Here is a 12923-nt window from a genome sequence, read left to right as displayed (position 1 = left end):
AGAAAAGATTAAGTTAAAGTTGATAGAGACATAGTTGTGAATACACCACAAGAGCCACAGAGGGAAGGAATTACCAATTCATTTTACCTGCAAGATACTCCATGATTGATAGCAGCAAAAACTGTTTCCATAGTAACGTCATCTTCAGCTGCCAGGGGCGAGTGTTACTTGAATCCAGTGCGCCGTGAATGAACGGCTGCTCTCTCTCGAAAACCACCTGACCTGTTGAGGACCAAATTATGAGAAATTAGAAATACTTTGTTATAGGCAGTCCAGTCTATTTTTCTCAGTTAACTCTAAAAATTAGTTTTTATGCAGAAGAAAGCCATGAGGTAATGAGCGGTGGCTGCTGTGTGCTTACAATACACATTATGGGGCGAAATTATCACAGCGCTAATGCAGCTTAAAAGATCTCAAGTGAGATCACTTGAATTCAGAACAATACTCTTTTCCATGATGCAAACTGATTTTGATCGGCTGGAGGAACTTAAGTAGATTTTCACAAGTAAAAAAAGCCTATGATCATCAATTTAAACAAATAGGTCTGCAGATTTCTGCAAAATGTGAATGCTTTTCACTTAAAATGAGATTCAAATGATGCGTGTAGCAGCAGTTTGTTTCTGATTGAAATGGTTCAGTTAATGATTCAATGAATCTTAAAGACAACCTATTCTCACTACCTGCTGGAGGAACAATTTAACCTGCAGAGACAGTCAGAAAAATTCCAAATATGTGAAAGAAACAGAGAAAGCATGTTCTTTTTTTAAAACACTAAACCAGTATTTTAATTAGAAAGGTGTATTGGTCATGATGCCACAGCATATGAAGCCATATTGCTATTCCCACATATTGTACGTATTGAAGCATTGGGAAATCATCTGATTTTAATGAGAAAACATTACCTACTGAGTCACCGTTTTATATCGGAAATCTCCCTGTATAGAAACTGTAAATGATTCAACAATGACAGCATTTTTGTTAACAGCATGCATTTTAAAGCCATTATGATAACAACATTCCTATGCAAACTGTCATTCTAGTAAAAGCCACAAACTTTGCACTGTCCTGTAGCTTTTTAACTGTCCTTGTTTCCAAGAGACTGAAATGGATGTTGGTTTATAAAAAGTCATCATAAAATACATGCATCACAACTTATTCAGAGTAATAAAGCTGACTGCATTTGGACATGAAGCTTTATTTCCAAGCATTTATAATGTCTCTCTGAGCAAGATGTTGCCTTGGTAAACTTTTAATTTAAACAACATATGTATTAAGCTGTAAGCAATCTTATGCAAGCAAATACTCACCAATGATATAGGGAAGCTATCAATCCATTTACCATAAAATTACTGCAGAAAATTTTAAAAAGTCTGAAGATTCAGCCTGGTTAAAGGGAAAATGATGTCCTAACCTATGCCAGTTGGCCATCACCTTTTGGATGAGTCAGGATGTACACATTATAAATGTGATGGTCTGCAGGGTGTGCTTGTTTTTTAAAAACGACACACTATTCACAACAACCAGTGAGTTATGGGGTTTGGATGGTGTTCAGTCGATTATTTTCTGCAATGCCAATCTGCCAAGCAACATTTTAAATCAATTTATGGAGCCAAAGACAGTGAAAAAGGACAGAGGGAAGGATGTAGTACTGCTGATGTGAGAACAGAGAGATTTCAAAACACTGGATCTCAACTGGTTTTGCGTTTTGATTTTACACTGGGCAATGCAACACAGAACCAAACAACATACATTTATTAATATTATTAAATAAGAACAATATTACCATTTAAAATTTTGGGTTAGTGTTGGTATGATTTTTTATTAATATTATTGTGTGTGTGTGTGTGTGTGTGTGTGTGTGTGTGTGTGTGTGTGTGTGTGTGTGTGTGTGTGTGTGTGTGTGTGTGTGTGTGTGTGTGTGTGTGTGTGTGTGTGTGTGTGAAAAGATCAAAAATGCAATGCTATTGTGATATATTATTATAATTTAAAATAACAGTTTTCTATTTGAATATATTTTAAAATGTATTTTATTCCTGTGATAAAATCTGAATTTTCAGCAACATTACTGCAGTTTTCAGTGTCTCATAATACTTCAGAAATCATTCTAATATGCTGATTTGCTGCTTAAGAATTTTTTTTTTATCATTATCAATGTTAAAAAAACAAATTTTGCTGTTTAATATTTTTCAGGATTATTTGATGAATAGAAATAAAGCATATAAAGCATTTATTTGAAATGTTGGTTTTTTTAACAACATAAAAAGCCTTTAACTTTTGAGCAATTTTAATGTGTCATTGCTGTTTTTTAATAAATAAATACACATTGACTGTATATACAGTTAATATGAATTAAATATTAAATGTTCAAATTAATAAATGTACATTTTTACATTTAGCATGTACTGTACTAATTGTTACGCTATGGAACATATGGTTAGTATTTGGTTACTATCTCCTCAATTCTGATGATTTTATTTTATTTTTTTCTCAGAAGCAAATAATTTACTACACAAAACATTTCTGGATATCACCAAGTCATGTTTATCCTAGCAGCACTGCATATTTAATATTATGCTGGTCATATTTTCTGAACCTTGCACAGTTTTGTCTATGCTTTTCAAGGATTAGAGCATGTCATACAATCTGTCCATGTTGGCATCTGCCTAATCTGACTATTTTCAGATTAATTTGCACCCACATACCGCAGAGTTTGATCAGAATAGACCTGTGACCCATTTTTGAGCTGCGGCCCACCAGTTAAGAACCTCTGCTGTAAGACGCTCAACGTCAGTTTCTCATAATACACTTCAGAGAAGCGCTTCACACAATTCACTGACGCACAAAACACACGCTCGCACAAAGCCGAGTAATATCCAGGCCACTGAAGACTTATAAGGGCACTCCAAGAATGATAATTATTGTCATCTCATGTAGCTGCTGGAGCGTGGGGCCTCAGGAAGGATTCCCCTCATCTTTCAAGTTTTAGGCTGGTTTTAGCAGACGTAAGTGTGTAAAATGGGATTTAAATACTCTGGATTTTGTGTGAAGCACACTGCATGTCATGTTCCTTCTTGCTAAGCAGTCTTGAAGTGAAATCCTCAACAGCAGTGAGCCTGTGAGACCTTCTCATCACACTGAACCGTCTAGTTCATTCCCATTAATGAAAAGTGTGCGCTGTGTAATTAGGGGCTCTGTTATTTGCAGCCTAATTTAATGCCTTTTAATACAAACAATTCAACATCCCTCCAAATAAAACACCCTGAAGATGTAAAGCCGCATCAATAATGCTTAATTTTCTAACTCTCTGAAGCGAAGACTGCTTCAAAGAGCCATCTCCAGTCCATTACAAACAACTCACTGATTCCTTGTTTGCTTGTTCCTTGACTAAACATAACTACAGGTCAATACAAAAACACTCTTTTGAATGTACAGTATATGCGTCCAGATTAGTGTGAGATTCATTAATGAAAATTGTCGAAAAATGTTTGTTGACCACCTTTTCCGCGACTAAAACAAGACAACGAGACGACACCAACATCATTAAAACATTAACTGTGACTATGTTATTGACAAAAAAAGACGATGTAGTTTAAAAAATAAAACTTTAAAACAATTCAGTAAAATAAAAAGTGATAACAAAAGAGGAAACAAAATGATTTAGACTGTTTTTAACAACCCTCCATGCTAAGGGTTGCTAGATGTCAAGAGATTAAATCCCCCAATAAGAGCTTTTCTCTTAAAAAGGATACATTTTCTATGGAATTATTTTTTATCCAGGGACAAAACAATCTTACATAATTCCTGCCCCGTGAATTACTTAATCTTCACAACCTGGCAACCATGAGAACACTGTGTTCCTTCACAGGCTGCTGTGACTAAATCTGCAATCAAACCTTCTCAGTGATGAATAAATCCACACATGGATCTTGGCTATATTGTTTGCGATCTTGGTTGCTGCATAAATGCACTTACAAATCAAAGTCTGTTTCTGCCACAAAAAAAAAAGAAAAAAGGTAATTGCAACATCATGTTTTTTTCATTTTTCTTTAACATCTCCCAATTCTGAGTTTATTGCTAGATACAGTATTATCAGGCTTGCAAGGCATAAACTCAGAATCTAAGAAAAAAGACAGAATTGCGAGAAAGAAGTCTGAATTGTGAGATAAAAAGTTGCAATTATCTTTTTAATTATATTTTATCCAGACACAAGCTTCCATACTCATGCAACTTTTGTAAGATATTAACAACAGAAAAGTATTTTAATTGTTGTTTTAATAGAAAAAACATCAGTCATGATTACAACTTTGAGCAAAATAATTGTGATTATCAGTTTGACTATACAGCATGACTAAAATATGACAAGGTTTTCATTGATTAAAACTAGCCTAAAATTCCCAGACTTTTAGTCAACTAAAACTTGACTAAGACCAAAAATAGGACAAGTTGACAAAGTATGATTAAAAAAATAAAAATAAAAAAAATCAGCCAACAAAATTAACATTAGTCCAACACTAGACCAAGCTGAGTAAGCTACTACTAAATATTGTAGAAACTTAATTTCCTGTAAAGTTGCTTTGCAACGATTTGTATAGTAAAAAGCACTATACAAATAAACTTGAATTGAATTGAATATAGCTGAGATACAGAATGTAATGAAAAAATGTTCAAGTGTAGCAATAAATTGACTTTTAGTATTCTTCTCTCCTGAGGACAATATTCTGTCAATAGCAAGTGTAACAAAATGCATTACGATGCCCTGAAGTGCTTCAGATAACTGAAATATCAGAGACATTAAGACAAAAAGAAGCATTCTAATAAGCAACACAGACAGACAGTCCATTTGTGACAAATACATCTGTTACTGTCCCATAACGTTGCATTTATAGGTTAGTTAGCTGACGTCTTCATGGCACAACAATATGCGGGTGCGATCTTGCTGGTTTATGTTTTGATGATCCTCTGCGGGGTATAAGAGGGATTATTGTGTCGCTGACCGGCCTGACTGATTTTCTCAATTACGAAGCTGTTGAGCGCAGTTTAGCGGGACAGATGTTATATTTGTATTCATTTCTTTCATTACTTTACAGGGTGGATGACACGTGAAATGAGCCTGAAACAAGAGATGAATATCTATTATGTTCCTTATGTAACGACACATATATAAATGGCATCAGGTGTGAAATGTGTTTTTTTTTAAAGGCTTTTGAAATCAGTCACAAAATGACACCGAACTGCAATATATCATTATTTAGAAATTGAATGTAATGATAGAAACGTAATGAAATAATAAATCAATCTATATTGGCTAATATTAATGTTCAAGTCAAATGTGTTGACATGCACAATCCTACACTGGTTATGTTTAATAATCTGACAGCATTTAAGGTCATGTACAACAGTTCTTGTTCATTATTGTTTAAAGTAACTGGCACGCATAGACCTTTGCTCTGATTTTAATCTGCATTTAAACATTTGTATGTTATAGCGTCTTATTAAGTGTGCATATGTCTCACGCATCTATATGTTATAGTTTCAGTGTATATACAGTATATCATCAATATAAGGCTGGGCACTGTATCAGATATTCAAATAATATTTACAATGATGTTTTAAATGATATAACACTGTAAATATTGCAGCAATTTGAATAAACTGTTAATTTGGTAATTACACGTCAAGAGACCAGTTACGAGATTCTTCACTGGAACTTGAAACTTAAAGGGATAGTTCACCCAAAAATAATAAAAAAAATGACCCAGTGATTTACTCACCCTCAAGCCATCCTAGATGCCTATGACTTTCTTTCATATGAATAAAATCAGAGTTATCTTAAAACATGTCCTGGCTCTTCCAAGCTTTACAATAACAGTGAATGGGGGTCGAGATTTTGAAGACCAAAAAAATGCATCCATCCTTCACGATAAGTAATCCACATGGTTCCCGGGGGGTTATGAATTGATGCATTTGTGTAAGAAAAAAATACCCATATTTAAAACTTTATAAGCCATAATCTCTCATGAGAGAGTGGCGTTCCAGCTGATTACGTAGGATGCTGGCGAATGCAGTGTAGGGCTTTCAATTATTATTATTATTTTTTTTTGCATTTCGAATATTAATAGAATTTAAAATAAAAATCCACATTTGAATCCAAAAACGTTGAATGTGAATTTTAGGTGTGCATCAGGCTGCCTTATCAGTGGCACACAAGATGCGATGACGATGTAAGTATCCTTGCATTTTAATGCTTTTTTTTAGCTTCTCCAGTTGAACCCACTAGAAGCAGCGCTGCTACATTGTTCATTCGAAATAATTTGGAGAAAGAGAACACCAGTGCGGAGAAGATGATCATGGCAAAACTGAAACCAAGCCGTTCACACAGAACGCATATTATTGCATTTTCTAAAGGGACATCTATCACCGTTGCACTCACGTCTCATACAAGAGCCGCATGTTTAGAAAGCCATGTAAAATGAATGTAAGCTAAACTTTTAATAAACAAGTTTTTTCCCCCTCCCACTGCATCTTATGTTTTTAAATGAAAAGGTACTCTTAGTGATTGTTTTTCGGTCCTTTGTATTAAACTACACATGCATACATGATGCTGTTTTGTTTCTAATTGTTTAAGCTACTTAATTAATTGTATGTAGTTTATAAACATTCATTTAAACATGCACTTTTTTCAAAGATAGTCTTGTTATTTTATTGCTTTGAAGAAATGTGCATTACTAATATCTTGCACAAAGCGACAAATTTAGTCCTCCAAACATAATCCAAAAAACCCTATTCACAAACAACTTAAATTAATCCTTTTAAATTCAAATATAATTTGAATATTGATAATATCTAAGTACAAAATTTGAATTTAGTTTCTCAGCCATTTTGACAGCCCTAATGCAGTGACGAATGTGAAACCACAGTGGAGAAACCAAAACAAATCATCACGAATAAGAGGTACAAAAAGAGGATTTGAAAAGAAAAATGTCAGAGGATTTGGATATAAGCCAAAAGGAGACTGGTTTTCCTTTGCTGTAAACAAAACATGGTTCTCACAAGACTAGCAGATACTCACCAGGGCTTGCACTACACCTACGTCCTACGTCATTCACTGGAATGCGCGTATGACAGTTTGCACTAGCTAGAGATCACGGTTTATAAAGTTTAAAATCTGGATATCTTTCTTACACAAACAGGCCTTTATTAACTCCCCGGATTTTTTTTTTTTTTTTTTAATGATGGATGGATGCACTTTATTTTGCTTCAAAATCTTGACCACCATTCACTGCCATTATAAAGCTTGGAAGAACTAGGAATTTTTTTTAAATATAATATAACTTTTTTTGTCTGAAAAAAAAAAAAACAAAGTCATATACACTTAGGATGGCTTGAGGGTCAGTAAATCATGGGATAGTTTTCATTTTTGGGTGAACTATCACTTTAAGTGCCAAAACAGCATTTTTTAAATGATTCCATTTATGTAACTCAGTTCAAACTGTCCATTTCTAAGATTCGACTAAACTTTTTATTTCAACATCTATGATTTTTATGTATTAAAATGTTTTACTGTACTAAAAAAAACAACTGTCAAACTGAATCTATCTATCTATCTATCTATCTAGAAAGGCCTTATATACCTCACAGGATATAGGATATAAAACTCTATCGGTCAGTCCTAGTGACCTACTAACACCAACTGACAAACTGAAACCCAACAAATGGAGAGATACAGCGATGAGCAAGGCCCGACGTTGATGCACATTTGAAGTGGACGTGGCGATATTAATCTCAGGTGGTGACGAGTGAAGCTTTCACTCTGAAACACAAGGCCATTAATAACAGCCTATCAATTGCTTTCTCTTTTTCTGGAACCAGAGAGTGGCCTCTACGGGTACCGGAGCACATCATCAAAATAGCAAATGAGGCTGGCGGCAGCAGCGAGGGAAGCGAGCGGCGCCAGATTTGTGATAATCATCATTCACTCTGTCCCTTTGCCTGTAGGCACTTTACATCAAAACAAATGACAACTGCATCTTATAGTGACATGTTAGTTTAAGCAAATGCATAGAAGACAGCTTATCAAAACCATTCCCGACAGAGAAACAGCCGTGTGCCGATGCTGATACCAGCGAGATTTGAGATAAATGTGCACATTATTGCATTACTGTAACGGGTGAAGTCTGTTTTCCTACGTGATGTCTGTTTTTTCCTTTTTAAATTATCAATAAATGTTTGATGAACAGCTTGCTGAGCATCTGGGTTGTATTTAGTAACAGGTGAGATGACCAATATAGCAAATGAGAGAGTGCGGATGAATGCAAACCGTTTCTAGGAACAACACAAAACTATACAAATTATAAAACAAGAGCGATGCAAGAGATTTTAATTGTTGTGCACATCAGTCACAGCGACATTAAAAAACCCGATTTTATATGTGAATTTCTAAGGCCACTAAATTATCAACAAGATCAAAACATGCTATGGCTGAAAAACCTGTTGTACACAATGTACTATACATCTTCTGTTGTCTGATTGATAGTTCATACTTTTTTAGCAAGATAAAAGGCATTTTAATGTAACTCTAAAAATGAGTTTGTGTTCCATAGTCTCAATATAATACTATATAAAAGTCTGATGTATTATATTTGATACATATATGAATATTTTGTCAAAAGGTTCAGTAAACTGTTCCATAAAAAAAAAAAAATCTATTTAATATTAGGCTTTACAGAGTTAACCTAGTTTTCCTACTTTTAAAATCAATGAGAGTACATCAGACAAATGTGTACATGATTCAAAAACATATTTTCATAAAAATCGCATTCTGTCAAGGACTATTATGTTTTTATCCTTCCTCTCTTTCTTTCCTAAGTACTGACCTTATTTAGTTCTTTCCAAGAACTTTACAAAGCTACAAATCCATTTAAACCTCATTTCTGGAAATAAGAAGAGCTATTAAAGTGTTTTTTACTGACAAACAAAATACTTTTAGCCGAAAATGGAGGTACTTATAACAACCCATATTTTGTAAAATCGTGAAAACCTTCCATTTAAAAAAGTGTCGTTCAGGATTTTTCCGACACATTGTGTTGTTAAGTGCTGATCTGTTGTAATTAGAGTAGGCATGCGTTTGTCCTTAATTTATTTGCTCCCTTAAGCCCAAAGTCGGAGACACTCATTAGGATAACGAATGGCAGCTTCAGAAAGAGGTCTCAGGACACAGAATTCTTCCCACTCCTACATGACTAGACGACTAATAAGTCTCATCATGGCTGCTCCCTGTGCACGAGGAGTTTTAAGAACAACGCCGTTTTTTAAAAATGTCAACCCACAAGGGCACTTATGCTAACAGATACCTAGAATTACTTGTTTTTGTGCCATATAGACTCTGCAAGAGATTATTTGAAATGCAATTTAGTTCTTGGCGTGAATAAATTGAGGGGAGCGCACATATATAAAGCAGGTCATTTGAAGATTCTCCATGGTGTGAATTTTACGCAAGTTGTCTGTGGCGATGAATGACTTCATTTCACAGCTTCAGTATTATTAAAGGTCCACAGATTTTTTTTTTTTTTTTTTTTTTACACCACACGTGTGGAATGAAATGAGCAAAATGCTGCATTAAATCTCAGCCTCTCCTCACATGCAATGCAGAATGCATGTTTCATGTGCATGAGCAATAGAGCCCTCGTCTGAATTTTATCGCGGATTCATATTAAATCTATGGCTGCGAGATGAAAGGACACTTGGCACTTCTAAGCAGTGCGGAAAGTGAGGGACATTTCTTGACTTCTTTTGACTCCATGTGATTCTCATATTGCATGCATACTTCAGATGAATAATTCAAGTGAAATTAAAAACTAAAAGTTCACATTAAAAATGCAAAGCCATATTACAAGTATCATATCTGGAGGAAGTCGTTGCTCTCGAAGAGAGCATGATATCAGTTTAACCACAGAGCATGGTGAAGTGTTACATCATATGAGAAGTATAAAAAACATAAAATGCCTCGCTGATACAATATCACCACACTTTCAGGAAACACAAACAGGCATTTTGGATGCATCTATGCTATTCTTTACATTATTCATGTTACGTGATTAAGAAGAACCCAACATGTACTTTATGGATATAGTTACCGTACCGTGCTGAGCTACTTGTAAATATACTTTACACAAAAGCTAACAGTATACATTCAGAAATGTATTTGGTAAAAATGACATTCTTGCAAGGACTATTATGGGTTTTTCTGTTTTATCTTTTTTTCTTAAGTGCACATTCAACTACTTTTCAGGAACTTCACAAAGCTACAATGTCCATTAACATCCTTTCTGGAACTTTAAAGTGGTTTTACTGATGAATGCATGAAGTATGCATGTTTGGAAAAATAAATCTTGTGTGTGTGTGTGTGTGTGTGTGTGTGTGTGTGTGTGTGTGTGTGTGTGTGTGTGTGTGTGCATGCGTGCGAGTGTGTGCATGTGTGTGTGAAATGTTAATTGACCTGGTTTTAATATGACTTAACATCACTAAATCGACTTATACATACACCAAAATGACTATGACTTAACATCACTAAATAAACTAATACATACATTAAATACATTCATTTATAGCAACAACACTAATTGTATGGGTTAAATCAGATAGAAATAGCTCTTTTAAGGCATGCATGTTACTACTTTATACAGTGCAGTATATATTATTATTGTAATGTAAAGTAATAGGCACTTTTGTTCTGAATGCCAGGCTCTCTCCAGGGGCTTTCCTGACACACCAGCAGAGCACCTGTGCATTTCTGCAGGAGATGCGCAGCTGAAGCTCTACCTGAACTTCACTGCTGCAGAGCTCCTTATATCCGTATCTGTCAAATCCAACCCCGTCAATCAGCATCATTCAGCACACGCTGTTTAACAGTAAACCAACACGAGCTGATGGGTGAACTAATATTGGAGCTGCTGATTAAAGCATCTGCTGCTTCAATCACTGAATCACTGAATTCTAATGCAGCAATAAATGACACGGAATTATACGGGTGAACCTGAAAGCCATGCAAGGTGAAACAATGAGCAGGCAGAACAATTCGAATAACAAAACGCTCAATTCTAATCTGAAAAGGTCTACTTTACCCGACTAACGTGTTTTTTTTCTTCTTCTCTCAGTACGTGTAGCTAATTCTTCAGTCTGTGCTCCACAAGCGGTAGATGAGAGGTGCTGACATCGCAGTCACTGAGATTTCGGAAAAACCATTTCGCCCAAGTCTTTGCGTCCAGAGATAGAGACAGAGAGAAAGAGAGAGGAGAAAGCGCAGGCTGTAGGAGGGTTTCGCCCTTTCTCCTTCGGTTCTTCACCCCTGAATATATTCCAGCACGGCTCCCTCGCAAATCTGTCTGCAAACTGCGCGCAAGCCCAGACAGTCCCTCTCCTGTGCCAAGCTCACCTCGCTGAATTCACAGCCATACAGAGAAAGAGAGAGACGTTGTTTGCGGCCAGATTTACATTCAGCGTGTCCAGCCAGCGCTGGGTCCAGCAAATCAGCAGAAAGACTGGAGCGACACACTTTATGAACAACAGCGCCACCTTCTGACCGAAGCGCACAGCTGGCCGTTATGAATATGAATACAGAAGGGAATCATGAGGGATTTTTACGTTTTCGGCTCCAGTTTCCCTTAACGATTCTGCTTCCCCAGTGGTTCAATTAAAGTTTTCTTTTTACGTGTGAGCAATGAATGATTGAATGAAATAAAATATTGCATTTTTAATTGCATTATATTACACACTATAAATGTCTTTATTGGCCAATTTAATAAGTGCTTTCTGAATAAAAGTATTTATTTTAATAAATAAAAAATACAATCTTACTTTTAAATTGTATTGTGTTATGGTTTTCACAAAAAATACAATAATAATAAAAAAAATATTAGGCAGCAAAACTGTTTTCTGAAGGATCATGTGACACTGAAGACTGGGCTAATGGCTGCTGAAAATTCAGCTTTGCATCCTGGGGATAAATTACATTTTTAAATATATTAAAAATAGAAAACAGCTATTTAAATAATATTATTGTTCTTACTGTATTTTTGATAAAAAATAAATGCAGCATTGGTGAGGATATGCAACCTCTTTCAAAAACATTAGCCAGTAGTTTATTTATTTAATAAAAAATAAATACTTAACTAACATTTAGCCAGTAGTTTACTCTTCTTAATCAGTAATTTAATCAGTCTTGTTTTCCAGCATAAATATCTGAACATCCCTAAACATACTTTCGAAATGAAAAATAAAATATCACGACTTGTTTTCAGAGAAACCAAATGAAATGTACTGATATTTATTTATGATTTGCCAGTGGGGTAGGCAAAATAAACATGTTTTCACTTTGAATTATGTTTATTTTTTTTTCTTATCCCATTGGCAAATAATTAGTTCTCTGAAAAAATGACTTAATACTGTATGCCATTTCGCTTGTTAAGTAAATACGTAAATGTATTTTGTTTTAAGGATGTTTAAATATTTATAACAGAAAAGTATGATTTTTCTTTCTTCCTTTTTTTTTCTTTTTTTTGGCCGCATAATTAGTTGAAGCCCATTTTTAGGTTGCCTCCCAAAACATTTTTTCACAGCGTGGGCTGTAAAGCATTGCACTAAATATGTTGTTCACATCAGGAAACTTTCATTTAACATAAAAAAACGGACTGACATGCTTTATCTCTGACACCTACAGCACAAAGCGCACTGAACTTGTTATGTGAAACATGACAGGCTTGCAGTTATGCTCAATGCCTTGTGAAAGATTACATATCTGAGTGTGCTCAAATTGACCTTGAAATGAGACTATTCAATCCCATTCAGGAACAAATGGCATGACTCTATAGGTGCCACCAGTTCACAAGTGCAGTTGGACTGGGTGTCAAGAGTGTCAAGTCTCTGCG

General features: G+C 35.1%; 1 protein-coding gene across 1 annotated transcript in view; it reads right to left on the bottom strand.

Annotated features, from left to right (window-relative positions):
- The window catches only part of LOC109048849 (contactin-3-like), a 77113-nt gene extending 65569 nt beyond the window's left edge, over positions 1–11544 (bottom strand). The window contains exons 1-2 of the mRNA XM_042750622.1: positions 11121–11544; positions 88–222 (exon numbers count right to left, since the gene is read on the bottom strand). Of these exons, the coding sequence (XP_042606556.1) occupies positions 88–142 (55 nt within the window). The 5' untranslated portion in view covers positions 143–222; positions 11121–11544. The remainder of the gene's footprint in view (positions 1–87; positions 223–11120) is intronic.
- Between the last annotated feature and the right edge of the window lie 1379 nt (positions 11545–12923).

This window comes from Cyprinus carpio, chromosome B23, assembly GCF_018340385.1.
Source record: "Cyprinus carpio isolate SPL01 chromosome B23, ASM1834038v1, whole genome shotgun sequence".
NCBI lineage: Eukaryota > Metazoa > Chordata > Actinopteri > Cypriniformes > Cyprinidae > Cyprinus > Cyprinus carpio.
Note: the sequence above shows the minus strand (reverse complement) of the source record. Positions and strands in the feature narration are given on the sequence as shown.